We start from the raw sequence: 24,939 nt of genomic DNA, 5'->3' as shown, positions 1-24,939 counted from the left end.
TGGCAAAACAAACGAATTTACGGTGATGGGCAGAATGTAAGAAATTAGTGCATCATATTCAATGAAAGAGAGACAAACAAGCACAATGGTTAGCCATCACTCATTACTAAAATTAAAAATAATGGACAAAAAAATTTGTGAACAGTTCATCCTGGCCATCTTTACATGATTATTTCCCAGAAATTTTGAGAATTCTGATACACAAAGTGATCATAGATCACCTAAGGTGTAAGAAAATGAATACTTGCTGGATATTTAGACATTTAATAAAAATCCTCAAGACAAACAGATGGGAGCAGCCTTTTAGTTTCTTACTTGATATCATGAAGATGGTGACATATTTTTTAAACCCCACTGTAATAGGAGATGAGATACAGATTTTGTACAAAACACTTTTGGGACTGCAAAGGTCTACAACTTCTTAAATTCATGGCAAGTAGGCAGACAACAGTATTAGTAGCCTATTATAAGATTCTTCAATGGCTTTTATGTGCCATCCAAAAGAGGGATGGATTGTTGTCTGTTAAGATATTTTTTAACCAGGAAAATGCTGAATCCATACAACTGCAATGACAAAACAAAAAATGCAGCAATTCACATAAGATGTTTTTGAGCATCTCTCTCATACCTCCAATTTGGCACCTGATTTCCATCTTTTTCGAAAATGAAGGACTTTTTTAACCCTTTGTGGCACAGTGTGTCTGGTCTGGACACACCTAAAAATTTCCTTTTGTACACACAGAAAAATTGAATGAAAAAGGATTTATAGGTTACTCTGAACCTTCTTTATTTATAGTAGATGGCAGCTCAACACAAAACCAGTCCATATATTTTAGCCATGTTTAGTTTTTTAAGACCCTCATTTTTCAAAGAAATCTTCCAGATTTTTTTAGGGTATAAAAGGAATTGTTTGAAGAGAAATTTCCCTGTTGCTGTATACTAATCTCCTTATTCTATATTAGTTTTAAATTTCTACCTTGAAATCTTGCCTAAAATCAAACGGCGAACCCTAGGTGTGCCCAGGCCGGGCTCACCGATAATCTAGGACAACTGAGAGTCTGTATTATTTGTTTCTCTGCATGTCATCGGTCAGTTCATTGACAACAATGTTCGTTTCAGCACTCTTTTTTAAGCTCTATTCAATCAGTGTGCCACTTGGGCACACCCACAGAATTAAAATGATAAGTAATAATCTTTACAAAATTTTACTTGCGTACTCCTCTACGCCTAATTAGACTGAAACGAGAACTAAAACACAATTCCTTAAAGGCTGAAGGCAAAGATGGATTGGAATTAGTGTCATTAACTAGAACAGAAAGATTTTTTTTGAGTGTGAAATGCCTCTAGAAAATCCAATTCACCAATGGAAGATGTTTTTGAATAATTTTGGCAGCAGAAGAATTGAAAGTATGATTTTCGGACCAAGTGGGCAACAGAAAACTTCTGTTTTCTTTTTTCTAACATATGCAACATGTTTCTAAATGCAAAATTTTAAGGCTCTCTTAGTTTGACGAATGCAAATTAAATCTTACTGGCAAGGAATCCTGTAAATACCCCAGGAAATTCATATTTGGAATGGGGTCCTTGAGTATGGAACTCGGAATTTTATTGATGGGAGAATAAACAACATTAATACATTTCACCATCTTTTATAGTGCAATAACGTCAAGATATATTTAAAAGCAAGGTATGAAAAACCTTTCCCTTACACCCAAGAATTGAGAAGAAAAGTTTAAACCCCTCTCATTTTTTGAAAATCTTCAGCTGATTAGGCAATGAAGCTGCAGAAGAACAAATTTATTACAGTTTTAAGGAAGTATATTATTATCATTCTTCCCTAAAATTTTTTTTCTAAACTTCACACACATATCGATCAGTCTTTCAATAAGAAATATATTATTCTGTTCGACTTCCTTCTTTCATTCCAATATAGCATTTGGCTGTTCTTTTGAAACTAAAATTTGGTAACAGTGTTTTATACATGTAAACAACATCTAGCAAAGTGTAAAATTGAGCAAAAGTAATACTCACTGAAGCTGTTGATAATAGCACTTCATTACAACTGCTTCATTAAATGCTCTCATAGTTATCCTTCCGAACCTTTCTGCTTATAAAAAAATTAATTTTAATTTACCTCCAACATTCATATATTGAGATTAAGAGTGTAAATGTTAAACCCTTCGAGCCGGGTAGCGAAAACGCGCGCATATCGCCGAGGCCGACAGTGTCTTCCGCGAGCATCTCTCCAGGGCTGGGGGCTTTTTTGCTACTAAGCCTAAATCGATGAAATTTCCGAAGTATCAACGCATTGTTTAATAATGCTCTGTAGAGTATTTAAACGGCTTATGCTTTATAGATATTTTTATATATATACTTTAATTACCTTATTTCTTGTTTAAATGCATATTTTACACATTTTATTTTAATTACTCACCATTTTATGACTTTTAACATTATACATCTGAAAACTAAATATATTACTTAAAATTCTCTTTTCGTATGAAAAATTTGAAAACAGGGATCTACACACAGTCCTACGTTACATTCCTTGAACTCGTAATAACTCATTTGCCGTTTTGGAGGATTTTTCTGGGAATGTGAACAAACGAAGCATCGTCCTCTCATTTTCTTATCAGTCTCTTCTGAACAAAGTTTTGGAAAATGTCTTTCAGTTAATCTTTCAGAATCAATATCTGAAATATTTTGCATAATTTCTGCTATTTCATGCTCTGTTAAACATTTTCGACACTTTGACATTGCAACGGTAAAAACAGAAAGAATTCATGTCTAACAAGATATAATTATTTTCTAAAAACTGAATTGTAAACCGAAATACTCAACGCTTTAGCGCATATAAAACTTCTACTTACAATAAACAACTACCACGTGCGAATAAAGTGCGATTTAAAGAGACATCATAAATCACGCCATTCGGAAACATTCAGTTCCCCGTTTGTTTATATAATCAAAAACACGTGTATGTGAGTCAAGCTTCTCGCATTTCGAGTAGTCACGCCTGCGTATCGGCCGGTAGGTGAGTGTGTTCGTTGCTGGCACGTAGACGTGACAGTCGGCACGAAGGGGTTAATGATTTACAAAAATTAAAAGATTTAAAGGAATTTAAAAGATGTTTATAGGAGGGCCATCTTAAATATGGGCACTGCCTTGAGGTCTTATGAATACAGAAACCCATATTTTGACAAATGTAATCTTTGCAACAATTTGAAGTTATATGGGTAATAATTGCCATATTTTGCAAATGCTTCTTAAAATACTACTATCTGTTGCCCTATTGTTTGGACTCATCTTAGCAACACTGGTTGAAAGCTGAAAGAGCCAGCAGCATAATCAAATTTTAAGGTCTAAAATGCACTTATAGCCATACAGTGAAGGAACTTCATAATAGTTTACAGGGACCTATATTATGAACAGAAAAGTACCTATAAAGAAATTATGAAGCACCTATAAAGAAAGTAACAAATAATGAATATTTTGGTAACAAATTTTCCAAATTAAAAATTACAAAGAAACAGAACTTGGGGAGGAGGACTATAGCAAGAAGATAAAAAAGGAGGTAGAAAATGAAGTTCTTACATGCTTTCCCCTCCCCCCCAAAAAAAGAGAGAGAGCGCGAGAAAAGAAAAACAGAACTTTCAAACATAAAATAAAACATACCATGCCATCCCATTGAGTAAGGAAAAGAAGTTTCAAACAAGTTATCATATTTTATTAGTAGCTTCTTCATAATATCTGCTAAAGCTGAAAATAAGCAGAAAATTTATAAATCAGTTATTATTCATGGAGATGATATAGTAAATCACATTACTGCATCACAAAAAATGTTAAATTTACTCTGAAATAAAAAGAATTTCCTAATTCAAGAGTAAATATATATGATTAATTACTTTCTTCAAGATCTATAATTAAAATAATAAATGATGAATTATACATTACTTACAATGTTTTTCATCAGAAGTAAGATCAGGCAGTCTAAGCACATGACGAATTGGCAAGAGCATAGTTTCATATGGCCAAATAGCCCAATAAGGAACTAATACAACCCAATGTTCATTCAAGAGTACAATGCGTTCCTGGAAAAAGCAATATCAAATACACACATGCAGTCAATCAGATGAGCAGTTCAAGCTTAATAAAAAATTATAATTAATAAAAATTACTATTGTCAGAATTTAAAACCATTTTATTTAAACATATGAAAGTCGGTTTAAAATTCATATATAATCCCGTTTCACCAAAGACATGATTTCAAATTTTAGCATTTTTACATAAATGCATTTGAAACCAATACAGTCAAAAGTCGTTAATTCGGATATAATCTATAATTTGGACCTCAAAACTAAAAACTTTCTGCGCATGCACCGCGTTGAAACATGCACATAGGTGTTTACGCGTGCACGTTTAATGTATAACGGACGATATAAGTTAAAATTATCTAATTATCTATTTCAGTTAATGTTGATGATTGCGTTGTTCCTTAATCTTCGAATTGGATGCGGCTTATTATTTTTTGCAGACTGTAAGAGCAATTTTATAAAGTAAACTTGAACTTTCGATTATGTCAAATAGAATTTCCGATGCTGGAGCTCCCAAAGGATCTACAAAACGAAAGTATGTTTCGATGTCCGTCAAACAAAAAGTGGAATTGCTGTAAAAAATGGATAAAGACATGAAGAAGGTGACAGAGAGTTTAGTGAAAACGAAAAAATTTCGATTGACAAGTTAGTCGGTATTCTCGACACAGTAATTACGAGACTTGAACAGCAGAACTTTGTAACTGAACAAGAAATTATGTCTGTTTATAGAATTAAAGAGAAAGTATTATCATATAAAATGAAGCAACTTAAACAACTTACATTGAAAGAAATGTTTAATAAAGTAAACAAATAAATATTAAGCTTTTTTTTTTTTTTTTTTTTTTGTAAATTTTGATACCCTTTAGATTATAATTGTTCCTTATTTCATAAATTACGGTTTCATATTTTAAATTTTAGAATTTCTGCATGCCATCTTACGAGATTTAAACTGATGATCTATAATCCGGAATCGCCGAAGTCCCGACGAGTCCAGATTAACGACTTTTGACTGTACTTTTAAATTAATGTTTTCCCATGTAAATTATTTCTTTTCAACATCTTAATTGAAAAAAACTAAAATGCATAGCTATTCTACGAATTTTTTCATTTTTTAGGAAAATCTTTCTTCTTGACGACCTTTTCTTACAAAGTTGGTTTACATAATTATGGCAAGGAATACTAGCGCTATCACATATCCAACCCCTTACAAGCTCTGACATAATTATCACAGTCCTCATGCATATGTTATTCATTCATTTGAAAATCATGAGTCTATGATAAACACTTTGTAGAGACATTAGGTTAATTCAAAGCAGGAGATGTGAAAAAGTGAGCAATGCCCTCGCCGGGACTCAAACCATGGACCTCTCAAATATGCGTCGAGTGTGCTCACCACTACACAATGAAGGTATGCTAAGAAGGTGGGAGACATACCTTATAATACTCCCTCTTTTAAAGGGCGACTGGGCATTAGGGGAGCCAATCGCCAAATCCTGGTGGTGGAGAATCATTATCTAACAACTTCTTTAGCTCGGGCTCCACTGTAAAAACATTATGTTATTTCGAAGCAGGAGAGATGAAAAATGAGCAATGCCCTCGCCAGGACTTGAACCACGGACATTTCGAATACACGTTGAGTATGCTGACCACTACACAGTGAAGGCATGCTAAGAAGGCAGTATACTTAGAGAAATACCTTAAATACTTCCCATTTTATAGGGTGACTGGGGTTTTAGGAGACCCAATCGCCAAATCCTAGTGGTGAAGAATCATCATTCACCACCTTTTTTTAGTTTTGGGTGACAACATTAGTTTTTTTTGGGGGGGGAGAAGGAAAGATGAAAAATGAGCAATGCCCCCACTGGGAAACGAACCACGGACCTCTCAAACACGCGTCGAGCATGCTGACCACTACACCAGAAAGGTATGCTGAAAAGGCAGGAGAAATACCTTATACCTTCAAACAGATATCTCTGTTGCCATATTATTATCGGCTTATTAAAATATTTAAATAATATCACAAATTGTATTTATGAACCTACAAATGTAAAAACAAGAAAATTAGCATTGAGAGTTCTATATCTTCCTGTTTCATTCAGTAAAATTATTATTATTCTGTCATTTACGCAAGTAATTTGTTGTCCAGTTTTTGAGTATTTAGAATAAATTTAAATATAAAAAGAATGTAAGATGATAATATGGTTTTAAAAGACTTGTTTGTTTTAGTATTGAAAGCTATTTTGGCTCAAAGTTGCATTTACCATAAATTCTTTTACTAGACTTTTTAATGTACTATATTTTGAGGTATTGCCTCTGACGTTTTTAATTACAATCTACACTTATAAAACAAATTTTTACCAAAAATACGAAAAGCTCATAATAGCATTTATGCTATTATGAGTTGAATTTGCTATAAATTCTTTTTGATTACATTTTTTGTTATACATTATTCCTTATAGCACTTTATTTTAAAATCTTACTTTGAAATTTTTATTAAAATATATCTAATTTCATAATGCATAATAATGATTATAAAAATTAATTAATGTTCAAACTAAACTGGAGAACATTATTCAAAACACATACATAATTGAGATACCTTTCTCTTTATTTCTTCATTTAGGTAATCAATAAGTAGTGGAGAATTATTTTTCTCATAATATTTACGCTGTTGGGCGTCTTCAATTCTTGGTTCATCTGGAAGAAATGAACTTGCCCAAATCTACATTAAAAATTTATTATGAATAATATGAATAATGCAACTACATGAATAATAAGTATTTATCAACACCCAGAGAAGCAAATATGAAATAAACATTTTGGAAATGAATGCATACCTACATGATGAGCTGATTATACTAACAAAGGAAAAACTTTAAGAAAATGAATCAAATTTGTTATCTAGAGTTCTTGCATACAGTCAAGTTACAAATTAAGCTGTTTATGTCAATTAGTAATTGATGATATTATGCAAAACAAGCAGGAACTAGAAAGAACATTTAAGAATCCTCCTTAAAAATGCATCAATGCTTTAAAATTGCTTTCCTTTTACCTTATGGCATTTTTAGTACAACATTTTATATTTTGGATTTTTCAATAAAATACCTTAATGTTTTTCCTTTATCTCAACATATAATTTTCCTTCTTTAAATAAGATCTTTCAATTAATTACAATTTAGCATTGATGCAGTGTGCAATTTATCACATAACTAATTAATTTATTTCTGAGATGATGCCCCAAAAATGGTAATTTGAAATACAAATATAAATCAAAATCCAAACACAAAAAATATAAATGAAGATGATTCTATTTATTAATTTAATAACATATTACTATTTAATTCCATGAAATTTTACAAAACAAAAGCAGGAGTGGACCTTAAAAGATCCATTTCTATGAGATGGTCAGCTGTATACATTATTTATGAATATCATGCAGCATGGCCAAAAATAAACATCATCTTTCCTAATGAATGTCCACCATGCTTCTGTGCGATAATATGGAAGCATTTTCAGTGTGTTACTCCACATGTTACACAGAATCTTTAGCTTCAGAATCTGTATTATGATTCAACTGTTTGAGGATTAGTACAATGTAAAGGACTAAAAAAATTCTTTTGGTGATTTTCATTTTGACGATAACATTTAATCAGCCTAGCTGTTGAGATCTCCCATAGAGAGTGTTATAGCACCCCTCAACTGTGTGAGAAAAGTTTCAATTTGAGAGAGAGTTGGCATGGATTTTGAGAATGTAGTGTGAAGACCTGTATAAAATGTATTTACTATGTAATATGTAATTAAATGTGTTTATTTAAAATGTGGAGCAAATTTGAAGAAGCATACTTCACATTTTTTGGAGCCATCAAATAAATGAGGACGAGTCGGTCTTGGAAGCTGTGGATTCTAGAGGTTTAATTGCAAGCTTTGTTTGGGAATTTGTGGAATTTTGCAGGAAGTGAAGGTAGGAGTTGTTTTGATGTTTTGTTTGAAATTTGAATTGTTGTAAAATGTCAGAATTACCTAAGTTGAGAAAGGAGCGTAGCGCACTTAGGTCTACATTAACTAAGTTAACAAAGTTGAAGCTTTTATTATGGAAGATTCTAGCGAGATAAATGTTATGAATAAGGTAGATACTTTAAAGGAATTTTGAGCCCAAATAATAGAAATAGTAATAATAGAAAAATTTAAATAATAGTAGATTTAAAATAATTAAACACTGAAGAGAAAAGTCTTTTAATTTTGATGATATAGAAGAGAAACCAAAACAGTTAAACTTTTTAAATTGATAATCAGTAAATATTATGGTGATCCTGCTTCTCGGCTAGAATTTTATAACCAGTTTGAAAGTGCTATTCATAATAAAAGTAATCTTACAAAGATAGATAAATATAATTATTTAAGGTCATATTTAGGAGGTATGGCATCTAACTGTATAAGTGGTTTCGTGTTAACAGAAGAAAATTATGATGCTGCTTTGGATATATTAAAAGGTAGATTTCATAACAAGAATACTCTTATACAGAACATTTGAATGAGTTACTTAAAATTCCTATTATTAGAAGTATAAATGATTTAGCTGGATTGAGAAGGCTGTTTAACAAAGCTGATACTCAAATTAGAAGTTTAGAGTCATTAGGAGTTGAGACAAAATCTTTCAGCACTTTATTGATTTTGTTAGAAAGAATTCCAAAAGAACTTGTTTTAGAATTCAATAGAACGTACCCAGATAGTGATTGGAATTTTAAAGATTTATTTTACTTTTCTAGACAAAGAGAAGAGTATTGCTTTGCAGCATTGTTTTACGCCAAGCACAGTTTGACTTTAGTGTAATCCTAAAGTTATTTCATTTTTTTGCTGATTAGAACGTATGCAGATTGTTTTGATGTAAGAGCATACGGTTGCTCGCTTTTAGCTACGTAACTATATCAGAACTAACTGTTCTGTGTCTACTTTTGGCAAACATAATGGTCACAGTATCAAGGTCCTGATCTTGAAACAGTGAGCTGAATGCAGTTATGTTCTTGGGAGTGCTAGAAGAACTACGTCAGAAGGGTGTAAAAGACTTTTTTATTTAAATCACTATTTACAGCAACTCCCAGCTCAGGAGTGATAACAGAAAAATAATGACCGCGCTTGGGTCTAAACTGAACAATCAAACAAATTAAAGTAAAGCTTAAATCAGGGTTGCCACTCAAACAGGAGAATGAAATTCCCTGACTTTTCCAGGTTTTCCAGGTGTGTTTCAAGAAAATTCCAATCTATCCGCGTAATGTACGTTGGGTGTGCTAAGAGGTAAATTAATTATGGTATTACTTGTATTGTGTAGCAAATTCACTTAATTATTCAATAAATCCCAGAGGACATTTATTCTTAATTATTCTTGGTATACTTTGTTTGATAATTTTGTTTAGTTTTCCACTTAAGAAACTTAATAAAATTTAAGATATATATATATTGGATAACAAATGTATGTTTTATTTAATTATTACTTATGATCATCACCAGTTCAACACGAGGCTAATCCGGTCCTTATAAATCACAATGCAATGCTAAATAGTTAGGTTAGATTTTAGGTAAATTTAATTTGCGTGAGGTATGTTCTTAAAAGGCACCTTAACACATGAAAACACAAATATAATTATAATAGTTATTTTCTCCACTGAAGATTGAGATTAGAATCCTCCCAATCTGGAATAAAGTAAGGCTTTTTTTTGCAGACATTCTGCAGCTAAACGAAAGAAAGAAATCTATTTTAATAAACTGAGGTGTTTTATATTTATTTCGCAGCATACATAAGGAAAAAATATGTGCATTAAATTTCGTGATGGTATGTCATCATACTGCTATAATTAATTTCAGGATTATGCCAGAGAAAATTTCCTGAAATTTGGAAATATTATTTACTAATAATAAATAAATTTAGAGGGAAGAAGCAACATTAAATTATATGAATAACATAAAAATAATTACTTAAAAATTGAATTAGAATAATCAACGATATTTTAGCGAATATAGTTATATTACATGGCTAGCCTAGATGACTGATTACTATTTTTTTTTATTTTACTGCAAAATGGCAAGGCATTTATTTAAAAAAAAAAAAAAAAAAAAAAAAAAAAAAAAAAAGGTTTAAAAAGATTTTGCGGTAAAATTCTAGTATACGGTAAGGCTTTGGCACGATTTTGAAAATTGTCGCCAGGACCAAAATGACCCGTTTACTGCGCATCAAGATGTCGCCAAATCCCATTATTATTCTAACCAAAGAACGTCTATGTAAAGAAGAAAAGGTTCCATACAAGTAAATGCTATTACGTCGCTAGAATGCGGAGGGAAAATTTGCCAGGGGATTTGGCGACGGAACCTGGCGGCCAGAATTTCCCTCTCCGCGATGTGTACAGGAAATTGAGAAACGCGTGTTAAGAAGAAACGCTCTTTGACAAAAAGAAAACTACGAAAATCCGTTTTTAAATTATTGCGAAAAATCCAAGAAGAAACGTTTTATCAAAGGACGTTTCTTCTTGGATTTTTCGCAATAATTTTAAAAACGGATTTTCGTAGTTTTTTTTTTCCCTGCAAATAACTAATCCATGAATTAATTTACTTGCGCCAAAAAATATTTTCTTTTCCTTTAGAGTTTAAACACTTGCACTAAGACTAAACTTCACGGTTGCGGTGCCGTGTGCTACAATATAACAAGTGGTAAAGTGTCTCATTTTACGCCGCTCCGCATCTGAGAGTGCAATCCAGAGCTGTAACTCGAGAAATAAACAATCCTGTTGTTAGGCGACGTGTGCACCACGTTATTTTCCTTTTTGCGGTAAATGCTTATCGACGTGCACGTCGCTCGCGGTTTGAGACAAAAGCAGCTTGACGTGCGTGGCACGTCTTTTTAGCGCAAGTGGTTAAAGAAATTTTAAACGATATTCATTTTATGAACTCTTGATAACGTGACCTTCGAACTTCGACACCGGTTTCGAGCTTTGGCAACAGATATATCAGACATGCACAGCTGTTTTCCTCTATGATGGAACGGAGCCACAGCCACATCTGTTGCAGAGAGGTTTTCCTTCTTTACAATACATATTCTTTGATTCTAACCTCCATGGTACCGTATACTAGGATTAAACCCATTGTGTTTTATACGAGAACGGGTACATTCTATAGTTCATGCACTGCACATGCGATTCTCGAGAATATTGGAAACCAAAAGTTGCGGGAAAGTTGCTTTGCCTTTCTAAAAGACAATCAAATTGGAGCTGTGAAAATTGGCTCTATGCCAGCTACCCAAATGACACTCACGTGATACATAATTCGCCAAAAAAGTTACCTCTTCCGACGTCGGCGCAAAAATCGCTTTTCTTGGCAGGATCGTTGTATGAACTTCCCTGACTTTTCCAGATTTTGACAAAAATACTTAAATTCCCTGACTTTTCCCTGAATATTTTGGTCAATTTTCGAATTCCCTGACTTTTCCCGGTTCTCCCGGTTTTCCAGGTAGCGTGGCAACCCTGTTAAATAGAAATTTAAATAGTCGCTGTTCTCAGAGCTTAAACGCGAGATTGGCCTATCTATGGTGCGTAGCAAGCCTTTACTAAGTACTAACGCACTTAAATGACTTCAATCAGTATTTAGAGTAATAGCGCTAAGGCGTAAGAATTTAAATACTAACTAATCTGGCGAACATCCACCGAACCGAAGTGGTCTGAAACTAAAAGCTCTCTCACACCTAAGAAGTTTCTCACTAACCTTTAAATACAAAACTTGGCTCCAACACAAATTAGCATTAAGCTGAACCGTGCGCTCATTCTGAAGTGAAGTTGAAATAAGAGTTTACAGGAAACGGTAACTTAAAATAAAAAGAAATTTGGTTAGGTTAACTTAAAACCTTACAACTATAAGCACATGCGTGTGCTAGTATTCAATAATGTTGTTTTTGTTAAAATTAATTTGTTATTGTTTATAATACAGTCCATTTACTGAAGTTAAGTTTCATTAAATAAGTTTGAGCTATCTCCAGCTCGACGGACCGGTCTAGCTAAAGGACATATTTATTTAGCAACAAAACTGAAAACTATCATAGTTTTGGTAATAAATATAAAAGTAATTCTAGGAAATTTGAAAATAAAAAGCTTAATATTAATCAGAATATATCAACTGCTAGTTATACTACAAATGTTAAAAGAAACTGCATATTTTGTAATAGCAAAGAACATGAATTTTGTGAATTTGAAAGTGTCGCGGATAGGAAAAATAGATTAAAAAGAGATAATCAATGTTTTTGCTGTTCGTCAAAATTCCAATTAGTGCGATTCTGTAAAACAAAACTCGACCCATGCAAGAACTGAAACAGCTTAGCTCGCCGCTCCCTGCTATGCGAAAATAGTAATAAATCAGCTGAAGTCAAAGGAGGGAAAGAGAATTCAAGCGCGGTGACTCAATGTAGCTCTTCTCATCGGAGGTCAAATGACAGCGTTTTACTGCTAACTTATACTGTCCTGGCTTGTTCGAAAGAAAACTTTAAACTAACTCAGGTGTTAATGGATAACGGCAGTGAGAGATCTTGGATAACAAAATCTTCGGCAGATGCCCTTAGACTTAAAACCAATCGAAAGGAAAGAGTGTCGGTTTATGCTTTTAGGTCCACAAAAGCCATAAATAAAACATACAGTGTAGTAAAGTTAACACTGAGAAACAAGAGCGATCCAAAGAAATATATTGAGATAGAAGCACGAGTTACTGAAATGATTACTGCTGCACACATTGCATTTTCCAATATAAATGTTCAAAATATTTTTGAGCGAAGGGGTTTAAATTTAGCATGACATGGATTCAGATGAAGGTATTCACGTTTTAATAGAAGTAGATTTTTTGGGGGGATGTCATTAAAGAGTCAAAAGTAGAAAAAATAGCCAAAACGCTAAACTGCATACAAACTGTTTTTGGCCTTAAACTGCAGAGAATACATAATAATTCTGAGGATAAAATTTGGGGGAATATAGTATCAACAAATTTTTGCTTTGGCACCGATATGCAGTTTGCTATGGAATTTAGAATCTCTAGGGATTACAGATTCTAATAAGTTATCAATTGCAGATGAGAATTGGATTAAAAAATTTGAAGATAATTTGAGGTTGTAGATGGAAGATACAAAACTTGTCTGTTATGCAGAATAAAGCCAATGAATTTAAAAAATAACTTTTGTCTTGCTAAAAAAAGACTTGAGGACTCAAAAAACAATTTTGAAAATAATGAATGGTTGGCGAATGCATACAAAGGCATAATTAAAGATCAGCAGAGTGAAGGAATAACTGAAGAATGTTCTAGGGATGCGAAGGAATATTTCATGCCACACAGAGCAGTTGTGAGAACCGAAACTACTAAAGTTCGCGTGGATTTCAATCGTAGTTCGAAATTGAAACTAAATCTTTCTTTGAATGATTATTTAGAGACTGGGCTGAATTTTTGAATCCCAATGTACTAGATGTTATTTTAAATTTTAGGAAATTCAAAATTGCATTTTGTGCTGATATAGAGAAAGCATTTTTGATGATTGGAATTTCAGAAGAGGATAGGAAATTTTTAAAAAGTTCTTGTTATCAGAAAATAGGAATGAAGACTACATAATAATGCGTATGATACATTTGCCTTTTGGTTCTTAAGTCATCGTCATTTATTTTAAGTGCAACAATAAAAAAGCACTTAAAGCAATACAGGAATAATAAACCTGAATGTGTTGAAATGTTGAATTCTTCACTGTATGTAGATGATTTATATTTTAGGGGAAATAGTGTTGAAGAGGCATTTAAGTTGTCTTCTGTAGCTGTGTTGATTTTAATGGATGCAAGTATGATTTTGCAAAAATTAAAAAGTAATTCTGAGAAACTGAGGTCATTGTGGATGCAGAATGGACTTAGCAATGATACTTATATTTCTGATTGTCAGTTGAAGGTTTTAGGCTTGAACTGTAATTCAGTAAATGATACATTTTCGTTAGAGATAGCAAGATAAATGGAGAGTTTGAAGAGCACAAAGCGTTATGTCTTGCATGTTGCAGCAATGATTTTTGATCCAGTTGGTTTTGCAGCTCCATTTGTAGTTAGGATTAAGTGTTTGCTACAGGAAATTTGGGAACATGGTACTGGTTGGGATGAGGAATTGCCAGATGACCTTAAAATCAAGTGGACTAACTGGTGTTCCCAGGTTAAATATGTGAAGGATATTTCAGTTCCGAGAAATTTATTTGCATATTGTGAGAACGTAAATTCAAAAATGGAAATACACATATTTTGCGATCCGTATCCTATAGCTTATGGTGCTGTAGCATACTGTCAGTACTTAAATTATAAGGGTGACATTTCCGTGTCGTTTGCCATGTCGAAAAGCAGAGTAGCTCCTTTGAAGAAATTGACGTTGCCACGATTGGAACTAAAGGCAGCAGTCATAGGAGCTAGAATAGGAAAGTATCTGAGAGAGGTTTTTAAGGATCTTATTGATAAGTTTGTGTATTGGACCGATTCCTTGATTGTCTTGTTTTGGATAAAGGGTTCTACGAAACAATGGAAACAGTTTGTCGGTAATAGAGTAGTTGAAGTGCAGGAAAAATCAGATCTCAGGTCTTGGAATCATTGCAGTGAAAAGGAAAATCCTGCTGATTTAGTTAGTAGGGGTGTGCCAGCTCAATGTTTGTCAGAAGGTGATCGTTGGTGGTATGGTCCATATTAGCTAAAAGGAAAGGATAGTTTTTTCCCTAAGCATCCACTGAAGGATATTCTATTGGAAGTAGTAGAAACTGAGAAGAAAAAATGTGTTGCGCATACTACTGTGATTAAGAATTACGAGATTGATGAAATGCTTCATAAATATTCTTCTTGGACGAAACTTTTACGAGCTATAGCTTGGTGTCTCAGATTTATTGCCAGTTTGAAACGGTCATCAATAACAAAGACAAAATCAAATTTTCTCCAGACTAGAGAGAGCTAGCCCTAGCACATTCTTGGGTAATCAAGTCTGTGCAAATGAAAGAATTTCGTGAAGAAATCGATCATTTGAAAAAGAAAAAAACTAGCGAGTTCTTGCAGTAAACTCAATATGTTGAATCCATTCTTAGACGATGAAGGTATTCTAAGAGCAGGAGGACGACTAAGAAATGCTAGCATCGCGCAGAATATAAAATATCCAGTCATTCTTCCTAAATCACACTATATTACAGAACTGATAATACGATATTATCACTATAAATATCTTCCCGGAGGAGCGCAAATGCTCCATTCAAAAATCAAGCAGAGATACTGGATTATTAATGCACGAATAGCTATTTGCAAGATGATTTGCAAATGTGTAGCATGCTGTCGACATAGAAGTGAGCTGTCATATCAAACAATGGGTGATCTTCCAGCATCCAGAGTGAATCTCGCAAGAGCTTTTTCAAAATGTGGTGTAGATTTTTCTGGTCCTTTCCAAGTTAAACTGAAGAAAGGGTGCGGTATTCGGGCAGTGAAGATCTATGTTTGTGTTTTTGTATGTTTTAGTACAAAGGCAGTGCATTTAGAACAAGTTGAAGACAGGGCGACAGATTCCCTCAAAGCTGCTCTAAAACAATTCACTACTAGACGTGGAAGACGAGAGGAAATGTATAATGATTGCGGCACTAATTTTATAGCTGCCAACAGACAACTCAAATCATATCGTTCTGACCAAAAGGTAGCTAGATACTTAATAGAGGAAGAAATTAAGTGGAATTTCAATACGCCTTCTGAGCTGCATTTTGGTGAACTGTGGGAAGCTGCAGTAAAGGCTATGAAATATCATATGAGAAGAGCAATTGGTTCTCAAATTCTAACTTTTGAAGAATTTGCTACTTATCTAGCAGAAGTCAAGGCATGTCTGAACTCAAGACCGTTAGCGATTTCAAGTGATCCAGATGATTTTTCCGTGATTACACAGGGCCATTTTTTGATAGGAACATCGTTAAAGGCTATTCCGGAATCAAATGTTTGGGACGAGACACTAACACTTCACAATCATTGGAAACTAGTTCGGCAAATGTCACAGTCCTTCTGGAGCAAATAGTCTAAGGACTATTTGACTCAACCGCAAGTTCACACAAAATGGCATTGTGCTTCAGCAAATATTAAAATAAATTACCTAGTAATCATTAAGGATGATAACACACCTTCCTTAAAATGGAAATTGGGACTTATCACCGAAATTTACCCAGATAATGATTACAGAATTCGTGTAGTAAAATTAAAAACTGCAGATGGTGAATTCAAGAGACTCATTCACAAATTGTGTGTGCTACCAATAGACAGTTAAGTATCGTGAAAAAATTTGAACTTTACGTTGATATTCATCAATATTCATTTCAATTCTTTAAATTTTAATGTTATTATTTATATTATTAATTTTGCATAATTCATTGTTTACATCTATTTGTTGTTTAGGCTTAGTATTACTCATTTATATGCAAGAACTATTTAATCCAGAAATTATATGTTTACTAAGAATAATGTTAATTAATCATTTTTTGTAAGAGGTAGTTTGATGGCCTGAATGGTCATCCGTGGGAAGTATGTTGAGATCTCCCATAGAGGGCATTGTAGCACCCCTCAAATGTGTGAGAAAGGTTTCGATTTGAGAGAGAGTTGGCGTGGCTTTTGAGAATGTAGTGTAAAGAGCTGTGTTATGTGTATTTGCTATGTAACTGTACTATGTAATATAATGTAATTAAATGAGGTTTTTTTTTTTTTTTTTTTTTTTTTTTTTTAATGTGGAGCAATTTTGAAGGAGCATACTTCACACTAGCCTTTATGAGAAGGTAGTTCATGATAACTGAGCCAGGTATTACTTCCTGCTGGATTATGGGTATTGCAACATCTCTTTGTTTTGGCATTAATTTCAAAAAATAAGAAATTCAATAGTTTTCATATTCAAATATGCAATAAAGTGGTGCAAAAAAGAAATGAATAAAAATCTAATTTTATTGGCACCATCTAAAAAATAAATGATAACTAAAATTGGCAGATTGCATGCTATATCATTACCCAAAATTTTATATTTAAATTAACAGTTGTAATGCATAAGTTAAAATTAAAAAAAAAAAAATCAAAAAGAGTAGTAATATAAATAAATTCTTACTTGACAATGTGGATGAGGATTTGAACATCCCATAATTTCACCTTTATTTTCAAAGATCTGAAAGGAAATACCTTATTTAAATACAAATTAAGTCATAACACATATAAAATTTCAAATCTTATTCAATACAATGGCAGTATTTGACAGTTTTAAGAAAGAATGTTTGTTCTAACTTTAAAATACATGATTTAAAATAAGTGAAATTAAAAAAAGTGTTTTTAAACATGAAAAAATTATTAAAAAAACTTTGATTAAACAGACAAATAGGAAAAGAACTGTAACAAACTTCAAAGATAAGAAATTTGTATTTTGTAACTTGTGTAATTTTGTAGAAAATTCAATATTATGTATTGTACATTAAAATAAAAATTTTCTATTTCTTTTGCATGCTGAATATGAAGTTAAAATATAACTTTGGGAGTTTAAAATCACAGCTAGAACAGAGTTTGATACAACGTTTTGTTTGTCTTATTTTTTCATAATCATTGCCTTCTGATTTAATGCTCATATCACAAAATCTTGATAAACTTGGTTAAAACTGGCTCAACTACATTGTTTTAAGAATTTTAACCACGCCAGAAAAATCAGGATCTCAGATGATTTCATTTAGCTGATTTTCAAGGGGATATTGAAATACGACCATTAGTTTTGTCCTAGTCTATTGCTGCATCTTCACAAATCTTACCAAGACAACGAAATTACATTCAATCTCAATCTTTAAAACATTAGATTGTGATCTTCACACCTTCCTTGCTGTGGTGATAAATTCAATTAATACTCGCTTACCTCAGTTGATAATGTTTATATAAATGGCTTAAAAATTGAAAAGCAAAGTAAATCACAATAAATGCCTATGTCTATAGGCATATATTATGATCTGCTCTCTATTACATGTCTAGGGAAACTTCTAGTATAACTTTAGTGAAAAGCCTGAGCTATTTCAATTCCCCTTTTATTGCAATGATGATACAGATGCTCATTTTCTCATCTCATAATATTATCAGAATCTCTTGCAGCTCTATAAGTTGTTCCAGACCAAGACAGACTTGCAGCAAATATTTTAAAAGCATATATTGCTTCTAGATTAGCTAGTTCATGTCAATTTTTTTTTTTTTTAGACTCCTTCTCATTTTTGCAAACCATGCAACAAAATTGAGAATGCACTTGTAAAGGCACAACAATAATCATATAATTTTGGAGTAGGATAAATATGCAGTATCTATTAGTTAACAGAAAAATCAAACACTTTTAGATGACCAAATTCATGAATACAGTGGAATGTAAAAGAAAGCCTTGAAAAGAAACAACTTTTCAGCTTTCTCCTTACAACCTAACAGCTTAGGTCATTCCAAGATCATGACTGACCGCAATTATTTTGAAAAACATCAATATTTTTATTTAAGATTTTTTTTTTTTTTTTAATGTTGCTTCTAAGTTATGCATGCCAATTGAATTTTATCCAGTTCATGGCTGTTAAGTAGATTTTAACTGTTACTGAAAAATAACAGAATTTTTACATGTACTTTCCTTACCTGCACACTTACAATCTGTATGTTCACTTGTACTTTTTATATAGTTTATGTTTTTCTGTAATTTCATTGATTTTCTTAAAACTTAAGGATCTTGTCCTCAAGGGAACATTGCATCAGAAATTTAAAAAAAAAAAAAAAAAAAGTAGTCTGGGGCAAAATTTTTACATTTAAATCTTTGTGAAATAAAATTTATTGTACACTATTTGAAATAAGATTAATTCAGAATATCAAAAAATTACATATGCATAAAATTTGTTTGTTAAGCAAAAATTATATCAAATAATCGATATATTACACACAGATCCTTAGCAGTATTTGGATACCATTCTAATATAAATGAGAGTTTTAGTGAATTTCTTCCTTAATACAGTACAAAGTCCAAAATCCGGACTCGTCGGGACTTCCGCGATTCCGGATATGGGATTTTTCCAGATATTAGATCATCAGTTTAAATCTAGTAAGATGGCATGTAGAAATTATAAAATTAAAAATATGAAATAGTGATTTATGAAATAATGAAGTATTTATGATCTAAAGACTATCAAAATTTAGAGGGGAAAAAGGCCCTTAATACTTATTTGTTTACCCTATTAAACATTTCTTTCAATGTAAATTGTTTCAGTTGCTACGTTTTTCATGCTAATACTTTCTCTTTAATTCTGTAGATAGACATAATCTCTTGTTTAGTTACATTGTTGAAGTCCTGTAACTGCTGTTTCAAGAATTCCAACTAACTTGTCAATCAAAATTTTCTCGTTTTCAGTAACTTCTCTGTCACTTTCTACCCTATTAGTACCGATATTTTCTAAATCCAGAACCAAAATACAGATCTCACCATTCATAATTGAGAAGCATTGTCATCACAATGAAAAACGTCCTTTATATCATCTTCATTTATTGCCACTTCTCCACATTTTTTTACAAAAAATTTCACCTTTGTTTCACGATATCTGAAAACCTTTAAAATTAGCGGCTATCGTCATCAAATTTACCTATCCCTCACTACACATATTTGGCTATGCATCATGAGCTTGGCGACTAACAACAAGTTGTTCCGTTAAATTTTATTTTGCTTCTATCGCACACTGAGACAATTAAACCTGAATTGTATTTAGTTATTTATTATACTTATTTCTACTTCTTGCACATGCTTAAGGCTTATCAGAGTTTTGAATAAATAAATTCCCACATATACTTCAGCCTTATTGAGGGCCAAGGCTAGATATCTTACTGCCTGATGCAGTCTCTGTGGGTTCTAAATTCTAAGACTCTGTGCACCCATAAGAGCTCTGGCGCTGGTTCTGGGTTTATGTGAATAACAAATCAGTTATTCTTAATTTAAATAGCCCTAAATGTAATCTTTGGGTCTAGGAGTATCATCGACAAAATCTATTTTTAGCATACGGAAAGAAATTTTTGGTAAATTTCTCCTCGTCAACATTTTTTAGCACATTTAACTTAAATCTATAATCATCACCAAGCATAACCTCAACATAAAAAGGTTACTATACTCCTTTATTATTAAATTACTAACATAAAAAAAAAACTGTTTAGGTATCACTATACGAGTCATTACTCAAGTTGTCATGTTTTGATAAACATGTGGTGATGAAAGGAAAGTATAATAAATAATGATTCGTCAGGATGACGTCAGATCAGCGATGTATCTTTGTGGAATGTTTCAGTTTGAGATGCGACCCAAAAAGCAGATATGCAGCAATGGAGCCAAATTACTGATCGTACAAATTTATGCTGAAATGTTTGTTTCTTCAATAGCAAGGTATTTTATTTAGTGTCAAAGTGAAATTAAGAATCGGGACACTCTACATGTTTTATTATACGTCGAGGGGGCATCAAATGCGCATGCATAAAGCCTAGGAGAAAAACATTGTTGGAGATTTTGGGGTGCGGATTTTAGATCATTCCGGATAATGGACATCCGGATTTCGGACTTTGTACTGTACTGGGTTGGCATTATATTTATCCCTTCACTGACTTCATGCTCTGCAGCTGGCTTCTAAAATCACTGGATCATATGCTATGCGACATTTTTTTTTGGACAGTGTTGAAAATGCACTTTCGTTATTATTTCTCCAAACCTGTAGGACCTCAAAAATCACATTTCAAATACTGTGAAGACAAAAGATATCTTACAGAAAATGTAGCAAACATTTAATTATCATCATGAATGTATTATTTGCATCAATGGGATTTTCTATGGAATATACCTATGACATTATGAAAATAAGGAATTTGCACTATTTATCAATATGGAAGCAGAAAAAATACAAAACAAAGTGATTTACGCGAATTTCTTAAAATTTTAAGATGACTGTTGTAACAGCTATACTTTCAGAGTAGAACTCCCTAAAGGACAATGTAGGGCTATTGGCAATATTGCCTGCCACATAAGTGTTTAAGAATAAATTACGCCACAGGGTTTCCCTTATACATTAAACTATGGTTCGGTGATTTTGTAATTTGTTTATTACAGAACTTTTTATAAATGTGTTTTAAGAGAGAAGACATTTTCTTGCATTAACTCAAAACTATACTCAAGTCTAGTTTAAAGAATAATTTTATACATAAGTACTCAGCATGGAATGTTGGATGAAATTCTTCAAAATGTAGTAACAGATCATCATTGTAATTCTATTGTGATGTCATTTGATTTTGTCAAATCAATTAAAAAAACTATAATGCTTAGTGAGTTTTCAGATCTGCAATATAACATAATTCTCATCCGATATCTAATAAAAAAACCTGTAATATAATTATAATATAATTATAATATAATTATTGAATATTCAAAAGTCATACTTGAACCCATCTGTAATTGGTACCAAGATCTAATATTTCTTTAACCCAAGTGTTAATAACCTCAAGAATTTCATCCAAAGACATTAAAGGGAGAGTTATGTTTGATTTCGGATGAAAACACATCACTCGGCATGTACCTCTCGCTGCTTCTGCTTTAAATAAGGGATGAGTGGATTTATCTGAAAAATGTTAAATATAAATTTAATGTAAATAACTTTTTTTAACCTGTAAAAATGATACATTATATTATACACTTTACATTCTTTCTGACTATCTGCACCCCTACCAAAAAGTCATGCTTTCATTGGTGACTTTGGAAAGCATTCATAAGCTCACTGTTAACCCGACAGGAACATTTGGTAATAGTATTTTTATATCTATTTCAACAATGCACAGTGCTGTTTATTTCTTTGTCTTCCTCTTTTTCCATACAAAATACATACACTTCTCAGTTTTTTAGTGTCGTTGTTCTCCTTAAGAACACAGCGATCTGTTTTTGCTAAAAAAAGTTGCAGAAATGCATAAACTCAGCATAAAATCATTTACAATATTTGTACTAAAATTCTAAAATCTGAAGAGAAAAAGAGGTACAAGGTGATTTTAAGCAAGCCACATTATGTTCTTTGCATGAAGAAAGCTAATTCTGAGATTTCACAGATGATGAAACCTGCAGCATGTGGTCCAGCGCTATGCTAAAAGGCTGAAATTCACATAGGAGGGGTCACAATCTCCAGATATACTGGCGAAAATGTGCAGAAAAGTGGAAAGTTGTTTTGGAAGGCATGATTAAAAGCAATCAATTCCTGCCTTTTGAAGTGAGCTTACCTTATTACTCTTTTGTGCTACATGTACAAAGAGTAACATTTAAACCTACACAATGGCTTTCAATTCTTGTAAATTCCTTTTTACTTCCTTGTACGAAGTAAAAAGGAAGTATTGTAATCACGAAAAGTTTCAGGCAGCATATTTCAACGAAAATATCCATTTTGACCGCTATCGAATGCAATTTAACGATGTTTTTGCGTCATATCTGTACGTAAGGACAAAATAAAATACTCTTTTCCTTCAAAAAAGAAATATAAAACTGCTTTAAAATTAATTCTGAAGAGAATTTTCGTGGCATCTGTACGAACGTATGTACATACCTAAGTACGTTCGTGCGTATGTACGTATCTCGCAACTCAAAAACGAGTACCCTCAGAACGTTGAAATTTTCTATATAGCACTGCTATAACATGTAGATGTGCACTTCGTATTTTTGTTGCAATCGGCAGCACCAAACGTATATAAATATATTTATATATATATCCACTCTATTACCCTGCTCAGTTTCTTTACTCTTATATGTTTGTACATTTTTTGTACATTTAATTGTACATTTTTTGCTTTAAAAATGATTGAATTATGTTGTTTTTATCTTCCGGTTAAGGATTTTATGCCTTTAGCAAATCTGTGTGCAATATTTTTAGAATTATCAGCAATTTTAAAGTTGTTTAATTGCCGCTAAGCGTGTTTTTAATGGCGGCCATTGATGTTTACATTTGAAACAGGAGACTAGTGGATTTGTTGCCAATCTAGAGAAACTTAGCTTTGCAACAACAAAGATAACGCATTTATTTATTATTGCCAATTAAATCATGCTTAATTCTTTCTGGAATTTTTTCGAGGAAATAAGCGTTTGAGATTTACTTCGTAATTTTTAATATAGATATTTTGAGTTTTTATGTATTTTTGCCTTCTTGCAAAGTAAGAACTGAATTAATTAAATGAGAAATACTCAATCGTCTGTGAAAAACTGTTTCTGTTTTGTTTTGTTTGCTTAATTTCTTTTATACATAGTTCTAGCATTATTACAGTATTTGAATAGAACATGTGGCAACGATTAGATAATTCTTTAAATGATATACATTTTGTGCATTCTGAGTTATAATATGAATGAAATATAATACTGTTAAGTAAACCTAGCACCAGAGTGTCGCTATGGTAAACAAAGTGAATTTTAAAGAATGAATTTATTCTATTGTAGTTTATGTGCTGTCGGCGAAGTAGGTTTAATTCAATCTAATAAGTTTAAATAAAATGCAAGAAAAAATGCGTATAATTTAATATTCCGTACAAGGAAGTCATGTGGTGTACACATCAGATTTTTTTTTTTTTTTTTACTCACAGTTTATGTTGACTCACAATTTATTTAGTGCCTTCATAGCAATTTAAGGCTAAGAAAGCTTTCATTGCTACTTAATAGCAGTTACATTTCAAAAATATTTGCTTTATTTTAGAAAAGTAACCAAAATCGAAATAAACATTTTATCACCAAAACAAAATTATACAAAATACAAGTATTCACTAAGAATTAATAATTACAAAGAGAACCAAATCTTTTTATTATATATGTTACCGGCAAAGAATGAAATACACAATGCTGGACAATTTTAGGCAAAGTATGAAATAAGAGAATTATTACGTACTTTACCTAGGCATTGTATATAATATCTAGGCATTCTATAGAATGACAAATGCTCTTTAAGGAAAGTATGAAAAAAGAGTTATGATGAGGATATTATCTCACAATGGTGGTTGTTCCAGTTCAATATAATTATTACGTGTAACGTTTTTGTAATTGGTTGAAAGTTCTTTCAACATTCTGTCACATCGTTCCTGTTGCAGTACTCAAATGAGTTTTCATGAAATAAGGAAAATAACTCAGCGTCCATGACGTAATACTGTATAATAGTAACTCTTTCTTTAACAGGGTAAATGAATGCACTTTAGTTTTCTACGAACATCTCATCCTAGCGATTCAGCGGCCAGTAGTCCTGTGGTTCCTGTTGATACAGCTTAGTAGTTGATACAACTTAGTAGAGTTAGCTAGTTAGCTAAGGAAGACAAAACCAGTGCATTTTCTAGTCATGATCGAAATTACTTTGCAGATGATAGCTGTAATGGAATTGCAATGGTTCTTGCATAAATGAAATGACAGAGTTGCAGACAGACGTGGCCAAACTCAGCAGAATTTTATTGTTCAATAAAGTAGTTCTAGAGAGACAATATTTACTTCACACATGCTTATGGATGCAATTCACAAGATATTTCACAATTTTGCCTATACAGCTTACATTTTAGACAGTATAAAAAGAAAAACAGTGAAGCAGGACATATAGATTATCCTGGCAGCAGCAGGTGAAAAAGTGAAAGCGTTGGAGCTATTTATAAACTTGGTTTCTTTGTTTGAGTTCTGGACAGTGATTCGGCAAAAGTTTACAGCAATGAACAGAAACTGCAGGGAAAGACTTATGTCAATGACACAGTTTAGATGTGCTGAAGGTAGTTGTCTTAGGATTAACATTAGGATTAAC

At 32.4% G+C, this 24,939-nt stretch overlaps 1 protein-coding gene across 3 annotated transcripts in view; it reads right to left on the bottom strand.

The window, feature by feature from the left end:
• The window catches only part of LOC118203991 (galactose-1-phosphate uridylyltransferase-like), an 85,715-nt gene that overhangs the window by 17,516 nt on the left and 43,260 nt on the right, over positions 1-24,939 (bottom strand). For 2 of the 3 annotated variants that reach the window (XM_085815667.1, XM_085815668.1), the window contains exons 4-8: positions 21,584-21,762; positions 17,232-17,288; positions 6,694-6,816; positions 3,959-4,091; positions 3,676-3,759 (exon numbers count right to left, since the gene is read on the bottom strand). In XM_085815667.1, coding sequence (XP_085671793.1) covers positions 3,676-3,759; positions 3,959-4,091; positions 6,694-6,816; positions 17,232-17,288; positions 21,584-21,762 — 576 coding nt within the window. The remainder of the gene's footprint in view (positions 1-3,675; positions 3,760-3,958; positions 4,092-6,693; positions 6,817-17,231; positions 17,289-21,583; positions 21,763-24,939) is intronic. The other variant, XM_085815669.1, reaches the window with a different exon arrangement.

Source organism: Stegodyphus dumicola, chromosome 4 (genome assembly GCF_044657685.1).
Source record: "Stegodyphus dumicola isolate Sdum_Otavi_A_Nest chromosome 4, ASM4465768v1".
Classification (NCBI taxonomy): Eukaryota; Metazoa; Arthropoda; class Arachnida; order Araneae; family Eresidae; genus Stegodyphus; species Stegodyphus dumicola.
This window is presented reverse-complemented; position numbering and strand designations above follow the sequence as displayed.